Source organism: Apis mellifera, linkage group LG6 (assembly GCF_003254395.2).
Source record: "Apis mellifera strain DH4 linkage group LG6, Amel_HAv3.1, whole genome shotgun sequence".
Lineage (NCBI taxonomy): Eukaryota > Metazoa > Arthropoda > Insecta > Hymenoptera > Apidae > Apis > Apis mellifera.
This window is the reverse complement of record NC_037643.1, coordinates 7,149,063-7,164,306: the sequence shown is the minus strand read 5'-3', so window position 1 is coordinate 7,164,306 and position 15,244 is coordinate 7,149,063. Positions and strand designations below refer to the sequence as shown.

The 15,244-nt window shown below is 39.8% G+C and overlaps 1 protein-coding gene and 1 long non-coding RNA gene across 2 annotated transcripts; one reads left to right on the top strand and one right to left on the bottom strand.

Annotated features, from left to right (window-relative positions):
• Positions 1-678: 678 nt before the first annotated feature.
• LOC107964672 lies at positions 679-5,134 on the top strand. The gene is made up of 2 exons (XR_001703586.2): positions 679-2,800; positions 2,958-5,134. It is a non-coding gene; the product is annotated as an uncharacterized LOC107964672 (long non-coding RNA).
• LOC409293 lies at positions 4,413-14,806 on the bottom strand. Its single transcript, XM_006564119.3, has 3 exons — positions 14,366-14,806; positions 5,645-6,924; positions 4,413-5,367 (listed from the first exon to the last, which is right to left on the bottom strand). The coding sequence occupies exons 2-3, from the start codon at positions 6,891-6,893 to the stop codon at positions 5,216-5,218; spliced, it is 1,401 nt and encodes a 466-aa protein (XP_006564182.3). The 5' UTR covers positions 6,894-6,924; positions 14,366-14,806; the 3' UTR covers positions 4,413-5,215.
• Positions 14,807-15,244: the final 438 nt, after the last annotated feature.

Here is a 15,244-nt window from a genome sequence, read left to right as displayed (position 1 = left end):
AAATCATTATAAATATAAGATATTAGAATCAATAAAAACTTTTATGAAATTGTGGTTTATATAATTACGTAATTCTGTGTAATTTTTAACATACAAGTAGTTGTGTATTTTTATCATTAATATAATTTTCTGAACACTGCAAATTTTTCATTTCAAAATATTTGCATATTAGTTCATTTACAATATTTCTCAAACAAGTATTTATGAATATAAAATTGCTGTTTCTTTTCCTTATAAACTGTAGATGGAATAAATTTTATTTATTCGTGGCACCATCTCGCGAATGGTCACTAAAAGCTCCGACTTATTAATAGAAAAACAGAATATGCAAAGAGGTATTCGTGATAGAAAAGAAGAATATTGCTCGAGAAGAATAGAGAAAACATGCCATTAATTTTGATTATGCGGTTCCTGATATCTTTTATTATGTGCGAAATGTAACATTAAAAATTAATTACTAGTTTTTTATTAAAGATTACTGCACATTAGAAGCTCGCTTTTCAAAGCTAGAATTTTAACAACATAATTAAAATATACGTATTTGTGTATATTCATCTCTATATATATTTTAATAATTCAAGAAAACTACCTCTAATTATTACCCATAAATATGAAAATAATATGGGAATTTCTTAATTTATTTATATATTTATTTTATTTATTTATATATTATTTTATTTATATATTACATTCTTACATTCTTGAAGGAAGGAATTAATTGTAAAAAATATATAATTCTTGCGTTATCAATATTACAGAGTTTTACTCTTTGTGGTGTTATGTTGTAGTTTTCATTCTCAACCACTTTATAACTTTCCCCTTTCTCCTACCCTTTTCTCCATAGTACAGTATGCTTCTAAGGAAAACTCTCAAGTATGAGAAAAGTTGTCGGCTATATTTCATGGCCGGCGAAGGAAGAGAAAGGAATGGGGAAAGATCCGGTGTCATCTTCGCTGCTCGTTAATACTTTCCGTGATTTATCGAGATTCCCCGAGTGAGTAATGACCGACTTCTACTAAATTTTTAATATTAAATTCTCTATTCAACCACGATATATATATATATTATTTTTCTTAACATATATTTCTCGTTTTATTTTTAAAGTTACAGCTACAAAAGCGTGACCAATTGAAGGAATATCATTGAAAATTGGATGATCTACGGTTAAAAGAAGACATTAATCGAATTTCTCCTAGTTGATCTCCTTTCGGTCTAATCGAAATTTATTCGAAACAAGCGAGCTCTAAGCGATCGTTTAACAACGTTTGACGATCTATAAGTGCAAGGCGCAGTGATCGTGATTGCGGGGAAGAGTTGGTTCCACGCAAAAGGTGGAACACTCGAGGTCGAAGTGGGATGCGGGAAGCGAGGCATGCATATTCAAAACGCGGGAGGCGCAGACGTAGTCATAGGAATAATAAAAATTCGAGGGTTGAAATTATTTAGATTTATGCCCGCTCTCTTGTCCCGGTGCCGGGCGGTGACGAGAGAAGCGATTCGATTCCGGGGAACAAATTTCATGCATTATTCAGGACTCGCCGCAATGCACCCCAGTCAATGGAACCGATCCTTTGGAAAAAGTCGTTTTTAATCTCTCGTCGCGTTCCAATAATGCACATGCACCGCCCGCTCACCTCTCCCTCCTCCACGTTCGCTGCCCCCGTTCCGCTTTCACCCCCGAGTGAAAGCCGTGTTTTCTGCCTTTAAACCGAACGACAGTTCGAACTCGAACAATAAATCGGGGGGAGGGGAGGGGGACCTATCGGTATCTATCCCCCGTGAATGTGCGCCACGTACTCTCAGTTTAGAGTTCCGCAATTTATTTTCCACCTCGGTGTTCATAATCGTTGGATCGTTTCAGGGGGACTAACCAACGGAATGCAAAAGCTGCTGACGGAGCAGCTAGAGATTTTCCGCTTAATATTCACCCTTTCTCTCTCTTCCTTTCGCTCTTCCTCTCCTTCGCTCCTCTTTCTACACGTATGTTAATGCTGGAGTCGCGAGCGTTCCGTTCGCGAAACGTTCCCTTCCCCACGGCTTATCTCTTGTTATTGAAGAGATTGTTATTCTTAAGTTGCTTAAGAGAATGTAAACGATACAAGATGCATCTGTGAGAAAGGAGAGAAGAAAAATCGTACAAATTTTTATTAGTTAGAAATCTATTTATGCAAGTTCAGATAAATTCTGAAATTGTCCAATTTAATGTTAAAATTTCGTTACTTCTCGTGTTCGTTTCTAATTCGAAATTGTTAAAAAGCGATCGATCATAGAGAATAAAAATGGATGTAATTGGACACCTCGGAGTAAATCGGTGAAAAATGATAAATAACACATTCACGAATAATATACAAATGTATTAAACTCCGTATTCAATTTTCAATCATCGTAATAAAACAATTTTCATCAATTTTCCCAAAATGCTTCTATTTTTCGCTTGTTCTTTCGTTCATAGCCAGATCAATAGGAAATTATTGCTTGTTTCTTTACTCTTGATTAATCATTCCACAGAGAATGGCTTGTAATCGCCTTACTGGATGGATTAATGGATCTGCCAGTTGTCACGGAGGTAGTTTCATTATTTTTATTTTTATCTTCACCTTCTTTCTCCGTACACGGAATACAATTCTTATTCTTGCGATTGTTTCAGTGATCTTCCTGTGAATGGGCGGGTTTAACAACGAGAATGAAAATCGATACATCGATTTAACTTAGCCTGCTCTTCGCGATTCTTCGCGAAATCTCAGCTTTCCTGGAGACTCCAGGATCGAATTGATGATAAGATACATTCCCCATTAAAAAGGTGAGTTTCTTTTCTCTAAAAACTACATTTTTTTAAATCGTGATTAAAAATAAATTGGATAGATCAGACAATTGTCTTTCGAAGTACACCTTTATTGCGCATTCATGTACTTTCGTCCGTACAATCCGTTTATATTTTACATTTCCTTTTTTAAAAGTTTTCTAGCAAAAATGAAAAGAAAAAAAAAAGGAACGATTGAGGAAGTAATTGCGAGACAAAATTGAACGTGAGAAAAAATTGGATGAATTTTTCGCTAAAAAGAAATTACAATAATTTCATTTCTCTTTCATTTTTTAATAATAATAATAATGATGACAATAACAACTGTCAAATCGAGAATCGATAACAATGGCGGATTAAAGGTAGACGAATCTGGGTGAATATCGATTAATCCTATTAACCGGAAAATTTTCCAAATATCAACGTACGTTTCCATTTCCACAGTAATACCATAAATGTCGTATTAACGTTCGAATTAGGTGTACACGGTTTCAGGAGCGGAAAAGCCTCGTCCATCGAAGCGAACAAAGAGGAGCTACACCGATCACGCGCTACAAATTAGTCGAAGCACCTGTTAAGAGACTCGGATCGAATGATGTCATTGTGTGTGATTCCAGAGCCGCAAAATAGCGAAAATTGATAGGAGCAACAAGGGTGAAGCGATCTTCACGATGCCACGTTTGAATCACGGTTTAAATTTAGCATGTGAAATAATTTCAAGGAAGAATATCATTTATATCGATTAATATATCAATTGTTCGTTTTCTTCATAAAGGGAGAAGTAGAGTAAACCTGATTTTAAATTTATTACGTAACCTTCTAAGATATAATATAAATTTGATTCTCTAATAAACATATTAGATATATAAAATTTCATCGATACTGTACAAAATTAACAATCTTCTTGAACATCAATTGCACGAGATTTCCTTCGAAATCTTTCAAATTCGTTATTAAAAGAAAACAAGACTTAATTTTAGAGATAAATAAGAGATAAATAAAATTTCTACAGGAAGGCGCGTCTAATCGCGCTTGAACATCGCCCATCCAACTTTTCCATTCAACTTTTCCTTTGCAAATGAGACGGCGGATCGATATCCCCCGTCACAGATTTGCCCTCGTCCCTAAAAGCCACGTATCTCTTGTCATTCCGCGCACACACTCGGGTGTTCCCCTAATTGTCCTCTGTCAACGGCCGCGTCAAAGAGAGGCCTGTCGAGGAGAGGCGAAACTAGCGTCTCGATCGAGGAGAGGAGACTCGGGTAGAAGTTTATTAGTCAAATAACCCGAATAAGAGGCCGATGAGAGGGTGTGACCATATCGGGGGCTGAATATGACGGATCGTGCGTGTGTGTGTGAGCGTCTCCTCGAGGGTACTCCCGATTATAACGAGTGGTAGTGGCGCAGTCAGAGAAGTGAAGAAGCACTACCACAAAGCATGCACCGTCCCTTACCTTCTGTTTCATTCATTTCCGAAAAATCGAGTTCGACAATATTTCTTCATTCGTTAAAGGAATCAATCGAAAGTCTTCGAGCTACATTTTTTCAAACGTGGCTTTTTTCTCTTAGCAATGAAAGTAGGGGTATTTCGATGGAAAGAACACGTCCACGATTGATTGTGTCGCATTACTTTTATTACGTTCAATATACAGGAGTCGAATGATTTCTATTAATACATATAGATACAATAGAACGCTACTATATAATATGTACATCGCATATCACATACAGTCGAATTTGGAAACGTGGAGGCGTATCCACGAAACAGATCTCTACGATCTTTTCTCTCCTCGCTAAGAAAATGACCCTCTCTCGAGCCTTGGAAGAAATAACAGACACGGATTGCACGAAGTGAAGAACCTCGATAAGTGATAAGGATATCGAAAAGAAAGACGCTATGTGTTACACGTTCGATCACATCGATCGATGTACACTGTCAGGATAGCACCAGATGAAAGTTCGAGGCTGCTAGTTTTTTTTAATTATCTCTAAATGTGCAAAGTTGTTTCTAAATATTCAAATATTCGAATAAAAAGGAAATTAAGGTAAAAGAATATCTCGGAAAATTCGTTACTCGATTCATCAATTATAATAAATTAGAAATGTCTCTAAAAAAAAAATTCGTTCGTGATATTAAGAAATTAAGAGATTCACAAGAGGATACGAAATATATTGTTTATCGTTAAGTATAACGCGATATACAGCAATTGGCAAATCTAATATTGACGATCCGTTTTTGATTTCTTCTGCAACGATCGAAACAAGTTTCCGCGTCTTTTCTTTTTTTTTTCTTTTTAAGTCTCTCTCTCTATACGAAGTGGTCGAAGTGAAAATCAGGTCGGTAAAAGTGTCGACGAGCTACGCGCTAATTTATACAGGCGATAACGAAAAAAAGGATGGCTCGATTTTCACGAGTTATTCGGTTACTTGCGAAGTCTGCTCGTTCGAGGTATCCCCCTTCGGCTCTTTCACGTAATCCACGACCAACTCCAACCCTATCAACGCTCGAAGATCTTTCCTCTCCTCTTCCGGGCTCGTCGTGTCCTCCTGCTTCGGGGACCTCTCGCCTGCGTTTCAAAATTTTTAAAATTAATCAATAATTTAAGATTGATCTTCCTTATTCATCATAAAAAGAAACTATTGCTTTTCTATCAAGACAGTTTTCTCTAAAAGCGGATAGAAAAACTGTATTCAACGAAGAAGAGAATTTTTCAGAATAACATTGAAAAGAAGTATTATCAGAGCAAAGATAAAAGCAACCAACTGTCTCGTTCCATAATGTCGTTAAAATTACCTCGAATATTAAAAATAACATATATATAAAAGACAAGTTTAAACACCCACTATTGTTATCAACGTCCTTGGAATTATCCTCGCTCTCCCCGGAGGTTTCGCTCCTGGGCCCTTTCCTCGCCTGGCCTATGTCCCTGTACGTCCTGGTCAAGTGTCTGAGGATGTAATTGGTGCCGCGTGGATTTTCCTCCCCGCTCTTCGACGTCCCAGCCTCGTCCCTGGTCAAGTTCAACGGTCTGTTGCTGTTGTACTCCTTGGACTGGGGCACGCTGAAGGCGGAGCAATGCTTCCCTTTGAACGGGAGCTGCCTCTCGCTCAGCTTCCTGTCCCAAATGTGGCCGGACACGCGGAGATCGATGAAGAAGTGCAGGGGGTCGATGCCCGGGTACGATTGAGGGATCGGGTAGGGCGGGTACCAGAGGGGGCCGGGGAGGAATTCCGTCGGGTTGGCGGCCGCCACGTTCCCTGCCAGGCCGAACCCTTTCACGGACGGCAGCATTTCGCAGCCCCGTGGCGGCAGGCCGGGGAGGAAGTTCCTCGAGAAGTCGAGCTTCTTCTGGTCCGACAGGAGCAGCTCTTGATTACCCAACGGGTTCCCCTTCGCGTCGTACGAGCTCCTGTCGTTGTAATTGCAGCTCTTGCGCTCGGTCGAGTGGGTCTCCTCGGGCTTCACCTTCTGCAACTCGCCTGGGAACATCGCCTCGGGCGGTTGGGCCTGCTCGAAGTGGCGGGGCCTCTCGTCGAAGAAGCACTTGCTCTGCTTCCCGAACTCGGCCTTCCCCTCGTCCACCGGTTTCAACATGTCGAAGCTCGGCTTCTGCTCGAAGTTGCCCACTTTGCTGGCCGGGTCGTAGCCCCCGTCGCTCTGCTTATTTCCGTTCTCCAATCTCGCCTCCGCCTGCTGTTGCCCGTGTTGGAAGTATTTATCCATCGTCGATTGTTGTTGTTGTTGTTGCTGTTGTTGTTGCTGCTGTTGTTGATGGTGGTGGTGGTGGTGGTGATGGTGTTGGTGATGCTGCTGCCTCTCCTTCGTGGTCAACTCCAACGGCCGATCCCGAGCGTCCCTCCACGATCTCTTGCGGCGGCGTGGGACGCTCGTCGACGCGTTGCTGGCCGACGAGACCTCGCTCTTCGCCTGCACGAACGAGCGCAACATCTCGCTGAAGAAGAAGCTGTGCGGCGTCAAGGGCACGTTGTACAAGTAGGGCGGCGTCGCCGCCAGAAGGCGGGAGACCAGGTCGCCGCCGGACAACGAGGCTGGACTCTTCAGCGTCGAGGGATCGCCCGTGGTCGTCGTCATGTTTCTGCTCTTGGTTTCAGGGGACGATTCGCTGGAGAAGTTGCAAAGTGTTAGATTGCAAGTGGATTAATTTTTAATATGTTCCAGATGCGATAAAACGATTATAATTAATTAATACAATTAATCTGTCGTGTAATTGAATCTTCCTTGTCATTCGTTTTTAATTTCGATATATATATTTCTCATTAGCGCAATTAATATTCTTGCAGAGATCGAAATACACGTATCCTGAACGATCGAGGGAGGGGGAAGATGGAGATGTGAACGTGGAATCGTGGGAGCGAAGACGCGCTACTATTGTCTTCAGAAATTAATTGAATATCCTCCATTGTCGAGTGTAAGAGGCAAGGCAACGCCTATATGACTGGATAAGGGAGTAATACAGGCAAGGCTTGCTTCGCGTCATCCATTAAGGATTACTAATTTCTGTCAAGTGCACGTTCGGTTTCGCGCCCAACGTCTTCGCGAGGAATCCCAAGGCAAATCGTTAATGAGAATCTACGATCGTAGGTATTTCAATTAAACTTGGAGCCAGGCTCGTATGAACAATCGAGCCGGGGAACAATTAGTAATTAGCAAGGTTCCCCACATCCGACGGATCTTCGAGATTCAGATATATATATAAAACTTCTTCGAAATTATTAGGAACTTTATAATTTTATTGTACAAATCTTTGTGTGATTTGATTCTCTCAATCTCTTCCATCGAGTAATTAATTTCTTTTCATGATATTCCCTAAAAATTAATTGATTAAATTGGTAAAATAAAATTTCAATTTATTTATTACACGTAAGCAATGTAAATGTTAGATCGATACAGTTCGTATGAACATTTATTTTGAAATATATTTAATAAACATATATATTGAATTTTTATATTTAAATTTCGATGATCAATTATCACTTTATCCAATCACTTCACAGAACACTTGTTAAGCGCTTAAGCTGCCTAAAGTTGCCATCAACACTCATCTATGTATATTCCACATCTTTGAACCCAACAAAAGAAGATGGAATAAAATTAGTGATTAAATAAGTTAAATAAGTTTCATCAACACCCTTATATAATCCTTCGATCGATTAATTTAGAGAGAATGGAATATAACAAACGATTTCTTGGGGGATGAGAAATAAAATAGAATTCTATTATCACGCGTATAAATCACGTATAAATCATAATTTGAGAGAAAAATCTTCCAAGGGGAGGGGAATGCATTTTTGCGAAATTAAGAGAGAGATCGGCGAGATGAAAAAAAATGTTTGTCGCGAGAATTCAACCGAGCCTTTTCCCCGCGCCCAAGATTCTTTCGTCGATGGAAAGAGAGAATAATACGTAACGTGGGGCGTGGAAATGGTGGTCTGTATCCGTGTCCGCGCCACCGAGGAGGGATTGGGTATTGTTTCGGTCCATTGTTTCCCAAACAAACGGCGTCCACGTTGTTTCGTCAGAAGATATTATGTTCAGCCAGACAGGCAGGACGAACAGGAAATGGACTGCTGTCAGTTTTACTCTTCGTGATAAATACGGGCTCTCTCTCTCTCGTCGTCGTCAGTGGCGCAGCTCGCCCATAATTCCCGCCGTCTCCGCATCGTCGTTTCAACATCGAAAATCTTTTCGATTCCTCTCCGAAGTGAGCGTGAAACGGTCAGAATCGTCACGGTTTTTATTCCCTTTCCCCTCCCCCCTTCGGAATATTATTATTCTGTCGTTACGCGAAGAAATATTCGATCTTTGATGAAAAGAAACGACTTCTTCCTCCTCTCCTCCTCCCCTTTTAACGCCGAATCATTTTTGATCGTTTCTTAAAGAATTTATTTGGACGAATAGGAGATGACATGAATTTTTCTTGAAAATTTTTTATTATAAAAAAAAATGGAAGAGAAAAAGAAATCCCGAATTTATTTGGACGAATAGGGGATGATAATATGAATTTTTCTTGAAGATTTTTCACTAAAAAAAAAATGGAAGAGAAAAAGAAATTCCGAATTTATTTGGACGAATAGGGGATGACAATATGAATTTTTCTTGAAGATTTTTCACTAAAAAAAAATGGAAGAGAAAGAGATTCGTTATCTATTTAAATTTTCGATAAAATAATAAAGTAATGTTAAAAATAGTCGAAGCATCGCGGATGTCGTTCGTACTTTTTCCTCGAAAGAATCCCAGGAGACGCGAAACGATTTTTCTCCCCCCTTTCCCCGCGATAGCTGGAAGACAATAGAGACGCGTTTCCATTGCGAGCCTCTCAAACAGGAAATTTTAAAGCTTGGAGGAATTCAGTGGTCCTCGGTTGTCTCGAGTCAAGCTTCGAACAACACGAAGTAGATCTTCTTGTGGGATCATTAATTTCGCGAGACCACTTTATTCGATCCTTTCCTCGTTTCTTTTTTTTTTTTATCCTTCTATGACGTTGTAAAAATTCAACGACGAAAGAGAGAGAGAGGGAAAGAATTGCAGCGAAATTTACATCCCCCTCTAATACTTTATGGAAACGTTACACAGCATCTTCTCTCTTGCTCCCTCGTATTTAAATCACATTACCTCCGCCCTCCTCCCCGAGATAAAATAATTCAACGTGCCGCTACGCTCCCGAGGATACGTCAATTATGCAAAAAGTGAGAATTTCCATTGCGTGGTCGACTCTTTATTCTATTACCAGCGGGGGGATATAAAGAAACCTCGAGGAAAGTATCTCGAGAAGCGAGTATTTACTTGAGATTCTCTTGCGCGAAACAATTTATCCCCCTCTAGGCTCTCCCTCTCTTTCCCTCCCTCTCTCTTTCTCCTTCCCCTAAAAGTCAATGGTAACACATTTTCACCGTCAACCCTCGTAATATCCTATTTAAGTGTCCTTTAAAAATCGCAATATACATTTCAATCTTCCCCTCTGGTAGTCAACCTTCAAATTCCAAGTTGTATCGCTTCTTTAATGGATGATAGCGTTTCGTATTCCTCTTTCACGAGATTGTTTCGCGCGAAACAACATCTTTGTATACGAGATTTATCGGAAACTGTAGAGAGAATAATACGATCCTAGAGAAAGTGCATTTAACAAGGCGATTATTTCTCTTCCAAAATGGATTTTTCACTGCACAATAAAAAAACGTTGATATATATCACGAAGTAGGATAGTTGATTGACATTAACCACCATGACCTTTGTCATTTTATTCCTTTCAGAAAGGAAGATGATCTCTATTAAAAATGAGGCAGCTTTGATTCGTATGCCATAAACGCGTACAATTACAAAGCCGATCTTATCGTACCTCTGACTATCAGTTAAAATTTTCCAACCTCTTCTATCCTCCTCTAAAAAAGAAAAATCTCTTAAAGAGATTCTCTCCAAACAAAACGTAACCACCCTCTCCAATTCATCTTATATTATCATTTCCCCGATTAATAAATTACGATCCACATTTTTTTCCAATTTTTATTTATCAAACAATCTTCCTTTCCCCGACAAAAAGTCAGAGCTGACATGAGCGAACGACCATTCCCTTCCCCTCCAAGTTATGCATTATCATTCGGCGTGGAAATCGCGGCCTCGAAACGATCATCGTCCTCCTTAGACAACGTCCTCCCCTCTACAGTTTCAGTTTCACGCGGTTGAGGGGGAGGAGGGAAAAGGAAGGCCCGGTTTACGATTCATAAGACAACTCGGTGGATTGAATTAAGCGAGCGGTGCGGCAGCTGCCAGTCCGTTCCCCGGTTCTGTCCGCGCACCCACCGCGCGAATCTGCATAATCCCGTTCACGTCGACGATTCTAATTGGCGGATTGTTTCAATCTCTGTCGCCGCGAATATTTGCATTGCTGCTCCTCTCGTTTCTCCATACCCCCCTCTCCCAAACCGACGATTCGTTCGTCTCTTCTCGTCCAATTCATTTCCTCCTCCTCTCTCTCTCTCTCTCTTTCTTTCTTTCTTTGACGCTCGCTCCTTTGGATTTCACTTATCCCTTCGCTGCTCCCTTCCACTCGTCTCGATTCCTTCGTTTTCTTTCATTCTTGGTATACTTTTGTTATAATATATTCTTCTTCGTGGGGAAAAAATGGAGGTTGGTTGGTGGTTTTAGGATCTATTGGATCTATATGTGCATTGTTCTTGGTTGTACGATATTTTTGTTTTTATATGGTTCTATATGGTATATGGTTTTTCTCTTCTTCTTCTTTTGGTTGTTTAATTATTATCTTTATTTTTGTCGTTTTATTTTTATTCTATTTTTTTTCTGTGTTCTTGCTTCCTCTACGATCTTTTATATTTTCGTTTTCTTTCATTCTTGGTATAGTTTTGTTATAATATATTCTTCTTCGTGGGGAAAAAATGGAGGTTGGTTGGTGGTTTTAGGATCTATTGGATCTATATGTGCATTGTTCTTGGTTGTACGATATTTTTGTTTTTATATGGTTCTATATGGTATATGGTTTTTCTCTTCTTCTTCTTTTGGTTGTTTAATTATTATCTTTATTTTTGTCGTTTTATTTTTATTCTATTTTTTTTCTGTGTTCTTGCTTCCTCTACGATCTTTTATATTTTCGTTTTCTTTCATTCTTGGTATAGTTTTGTTATAATATATTCTTCTTCGTGGGGAAAAAATGGGGGTTGGTTGGTGGTTTTAGGATCTATTGGATCTATATGTGCATTGTTCTTGATTGTACGATATTTTTGTTTTTATATGGTTCTATATGGTATATGGTTTTTCTCTTCTTCTTCTTTTGGTTGTTTAATTATTATCTTTATTTCTGTCGTTTTATTTTTATTCTATTTTTTTTCTCGTGTTCTTGCTTCCTCTACGATCTTTTATATTTTCGTTTTCTTTCATTCTTGGTATAGTTTTGTTATAATATATTCTTCTTCGTGGGGAAAAAATGGGGGTTGGTTGGTTTTAGGATCTATTGGATCTATATGTGCATTGTTCTTGATTGTACGATATTTTTGTTTTTATATGGTTCTATATGGTATATGGTTTTTCTTTTCTTCTTCTTTTGGTTTTTTAATTATTATCTTTATTTCTGTCGTTTTATTTTTATTCTATTTTTTTTCTGTGTTCTTGCTTCCTCCACGATCTTTTATATTTTCGTTTGCTTTCATCCAGGTTTTAATCCACTTTCATCTATTTGCTTCCTTTATAGGTCTTCTCTGTGTTCTCTATGCCTCTGTGTTTCTCGTTAGCTTCTCCTTTCCTTTTTCCCGTTCTCGTGTTTTCGCTTTTCCTAAATTTCTTATATACCACGAATGCATGCACGATTGTTGTTTGGAAATACATTGTGCGCTTATTCGAATTGCTATCGCGTATTATAAGTAAATTCTGTTTAAGAAAAAATTAAACCGAGAATTTTTCCTCTCGCCTCTCTTTCATATCTTTATCAAAATATCAAATTTCAATTTCGTAACTTCGTTGCATATCTAATTTCCATTTATCGCTTTTCCATTCACGCTCGATTAATTTCCTCTTTGATTCTCCCTGCTCGTGTAATTAAGTAGAAGAATCCTAGATAAGGGAATCCTAATAAAAATATGTTCGAGAGAAGAAGAAAGAAAATTAAATAATCATACACACAAGTAAATAATATAATAATAAATCGTAGTATTTGACAGCTTCGTTAATAATTTTAATATTCTCTCTTAGTTATTTAAACGTTCTCTGCATGTAGAAATATTTTATTCTTTTCTTTTTCCTTTTTATCTAAGATATTATCATTAATACCTATTTATTAATACCAAAGATGCAAAATATTATTTACCAATATCTGAAAAAAAGGAAAACAAATTCGAAGCGAGAAGCGAATTAATTTCCAATCTTAACAGACATCTCGACCGATTTCGCCTTCTCTCGTGTCCTCCTCCCCGTCCATATTCTCCTCGTTTTCCCTTCGAGCAAAGGCGATCCCTTTACAGACCGCATAAACATTTTTATTGCGACCAGACACGGAACGATCCCGCTTTGCATGGAGAGAAAAGAGAAGGAAAGGGGGAAAAAAAAATGTCAGTCGCGGTAGAACTCGATTTCTTTTTTATTTTTTTTTTCTTTACGGTTGAACTCTCTCTGCGTAATTCCTCTGTATGCACGCTCGTAAAAATAAAGAGAAGAGGGGAGGGGAAAAAAGGAGAAGAAAGAAGGGAAACGTGGATGAGATATAACGAAACGCGATACGTGTACCGACGATAAAATAAAAGCAGCCGCATCGATGCGAACTCTTTCGTTGGCCTAAGATTGGCAACGACGTGGCGTATCGTGGTTTAAAGGAACGGCCGGGGGATTTGAATGCTTTCGAGGGTGCACAAATTGCGGTACAATCGATAACCGCGAAAGATTACGGAAGAAAGGGAGGATTAATTGGTCGGATGAGATTTTCGAGATTCTTGCGGTGGAAGAAGATAGAGAATCAAATCTTTTTCCAAACTCTTTAACGTTTTTGCAAATGCATGATTTGTTATTTGTTGTACGTCGAACGAGTTGGAAAAATCTTTAAGAAAAGAAAATAATCTTTTCGAATCTTATGGATAAAATTTTGAGATAATTAAATGTATACATAGTTAACTTTTATTTAATTTATCAATCGTTTAAATAAGCAACAATTTCTATAATCCTTCTCTCCTCTTTTTCTTCTCCCCTTTCTTTTTCAAGATGGATCGCAGTAAAATTTGCGCTAATATTTTTCACCTTTATGCACGCAAAGTTGTGCGGGGTAAACTGATCTTCATTTCATCTCGATTTAATCGAACGATATGACGATATGATGGACACATAATCGGTATTATCGCACAGAGGAAAACACGCGCGTTCAAAGCGGGGTGTAGGGACCAATCTAGGATTGCACGGATGAATTATTACTGGAGACACGCGATACTCACAACATACTCGCGTTACATACTAATTTTCAATTGATCCTCTTATAAATCCATTATCGTTTTTTCCCTTCCATTCATCCCATCCGTCGTAATTTCTTTCTGGATCGATATGAATTAAATCGAGTTCGATACAATCGATGAAAAGAACATCGGAGACGCTCGGATTTCCACTTCACATCCGAATATAAACGAAATAAATTATCGCGAACCAATCTTTCGTCGGCCTGCCACTTCATCTTCCAACGACAATCCACCCCCAACAAATCAAATTTCCCCACGTGTATATTTCCCTTCGTCGTTCGAAACCCTTACAAATCGAATCATAATAGCCTCGAAGATAATGAACACCAGTCCAACTTTTCGAAAAAAAGAAAATAAAAAAAAACACCAATATTCATGCATTCAACGATTTCTCATTGGATATTCTCTCTGTCGAGAGAGGGATCGAAAGGACAAAGAGAAGGTCACGAAAGGGATAATAATAATAATAACGATAATAATAAACAAAAATATCAAGGATTGATAAAAAAAAAAAAAGAAGAAGAAACAGATCGAGGTAGCGCGAAATAAAAAGGGATAAATTAAATAATCACACAGGTTTGAAAATAAGGATCGTGTACTCACCTGTACACGAGGCGACAGGTTGCTGGTTTCCGGGGGTTGGCTCTTCTCGCCGATCCACGGAAGCGAGGATCTATCACGGGGATCCTGGCGGGCGACGGTAACGTGGCGTGGTGCTCGTGCCAGCAAATGAGATAATAATCGGAGGACTCAGTCACTCGTCGTCGGGCACCGTGGCAGGCAGCGGTGGCAGGGTGGTTGTTCGGCGGCAGTGGCGAAAGTGGGGGTTGTATTCCATCCCTGGCGGCCGTCGACGAGTCGAGAGTGTACGGGCGCGAGAATGACAGAGATAGCCTGCGACAAGGGGCGAGAGAAGGAGCGAGAGAGGTAGAGAGACAGGGAGGGAGTGAGAGAGAGAGAGAGAGAGAAATCAGAGGGGACGAACGGTAGTAGGAGGAGGGCTGGAGGCGGAGGGTGGTGGTTTTTGAGATGATCCGGCCAATCTGCGCATCATTTCCCCGATGCACCCCGCGTCGCGGCAAACCGGCGCGGATTCCGCACCACCGCAAGCACCGTAGAAGCCCTGTTGAATGCCACATTTTGAGGCGAGGATGGAAAAGAAAGGGACGGGGAGTGCGAGCGCGACGAGCGGACAAGGATGGGAAGAAGGGAAGAAGAGCAAGGAAAAAGGAACGAGAGGGCGGCACTAAAAAAAGAGGGAAGAGAAACGACCGAGGGGGGGGATGAGGAGGGATGAGGAGAGGGAGGAGGAGACGGAGAGGAGTACGGCCTGCCACCACGGGGGGATGGAAAAAAAGTGGAAAACAGATATAGGCAAAAGAGAGAATCTTTTCTCCTCGTATCTCTCGCTCCTCCTTCCCCCTTCACCTTTCCTCCTCGCGTCTTCCTCCGATGCGTTCCACGGACGTATCGAGGATATGT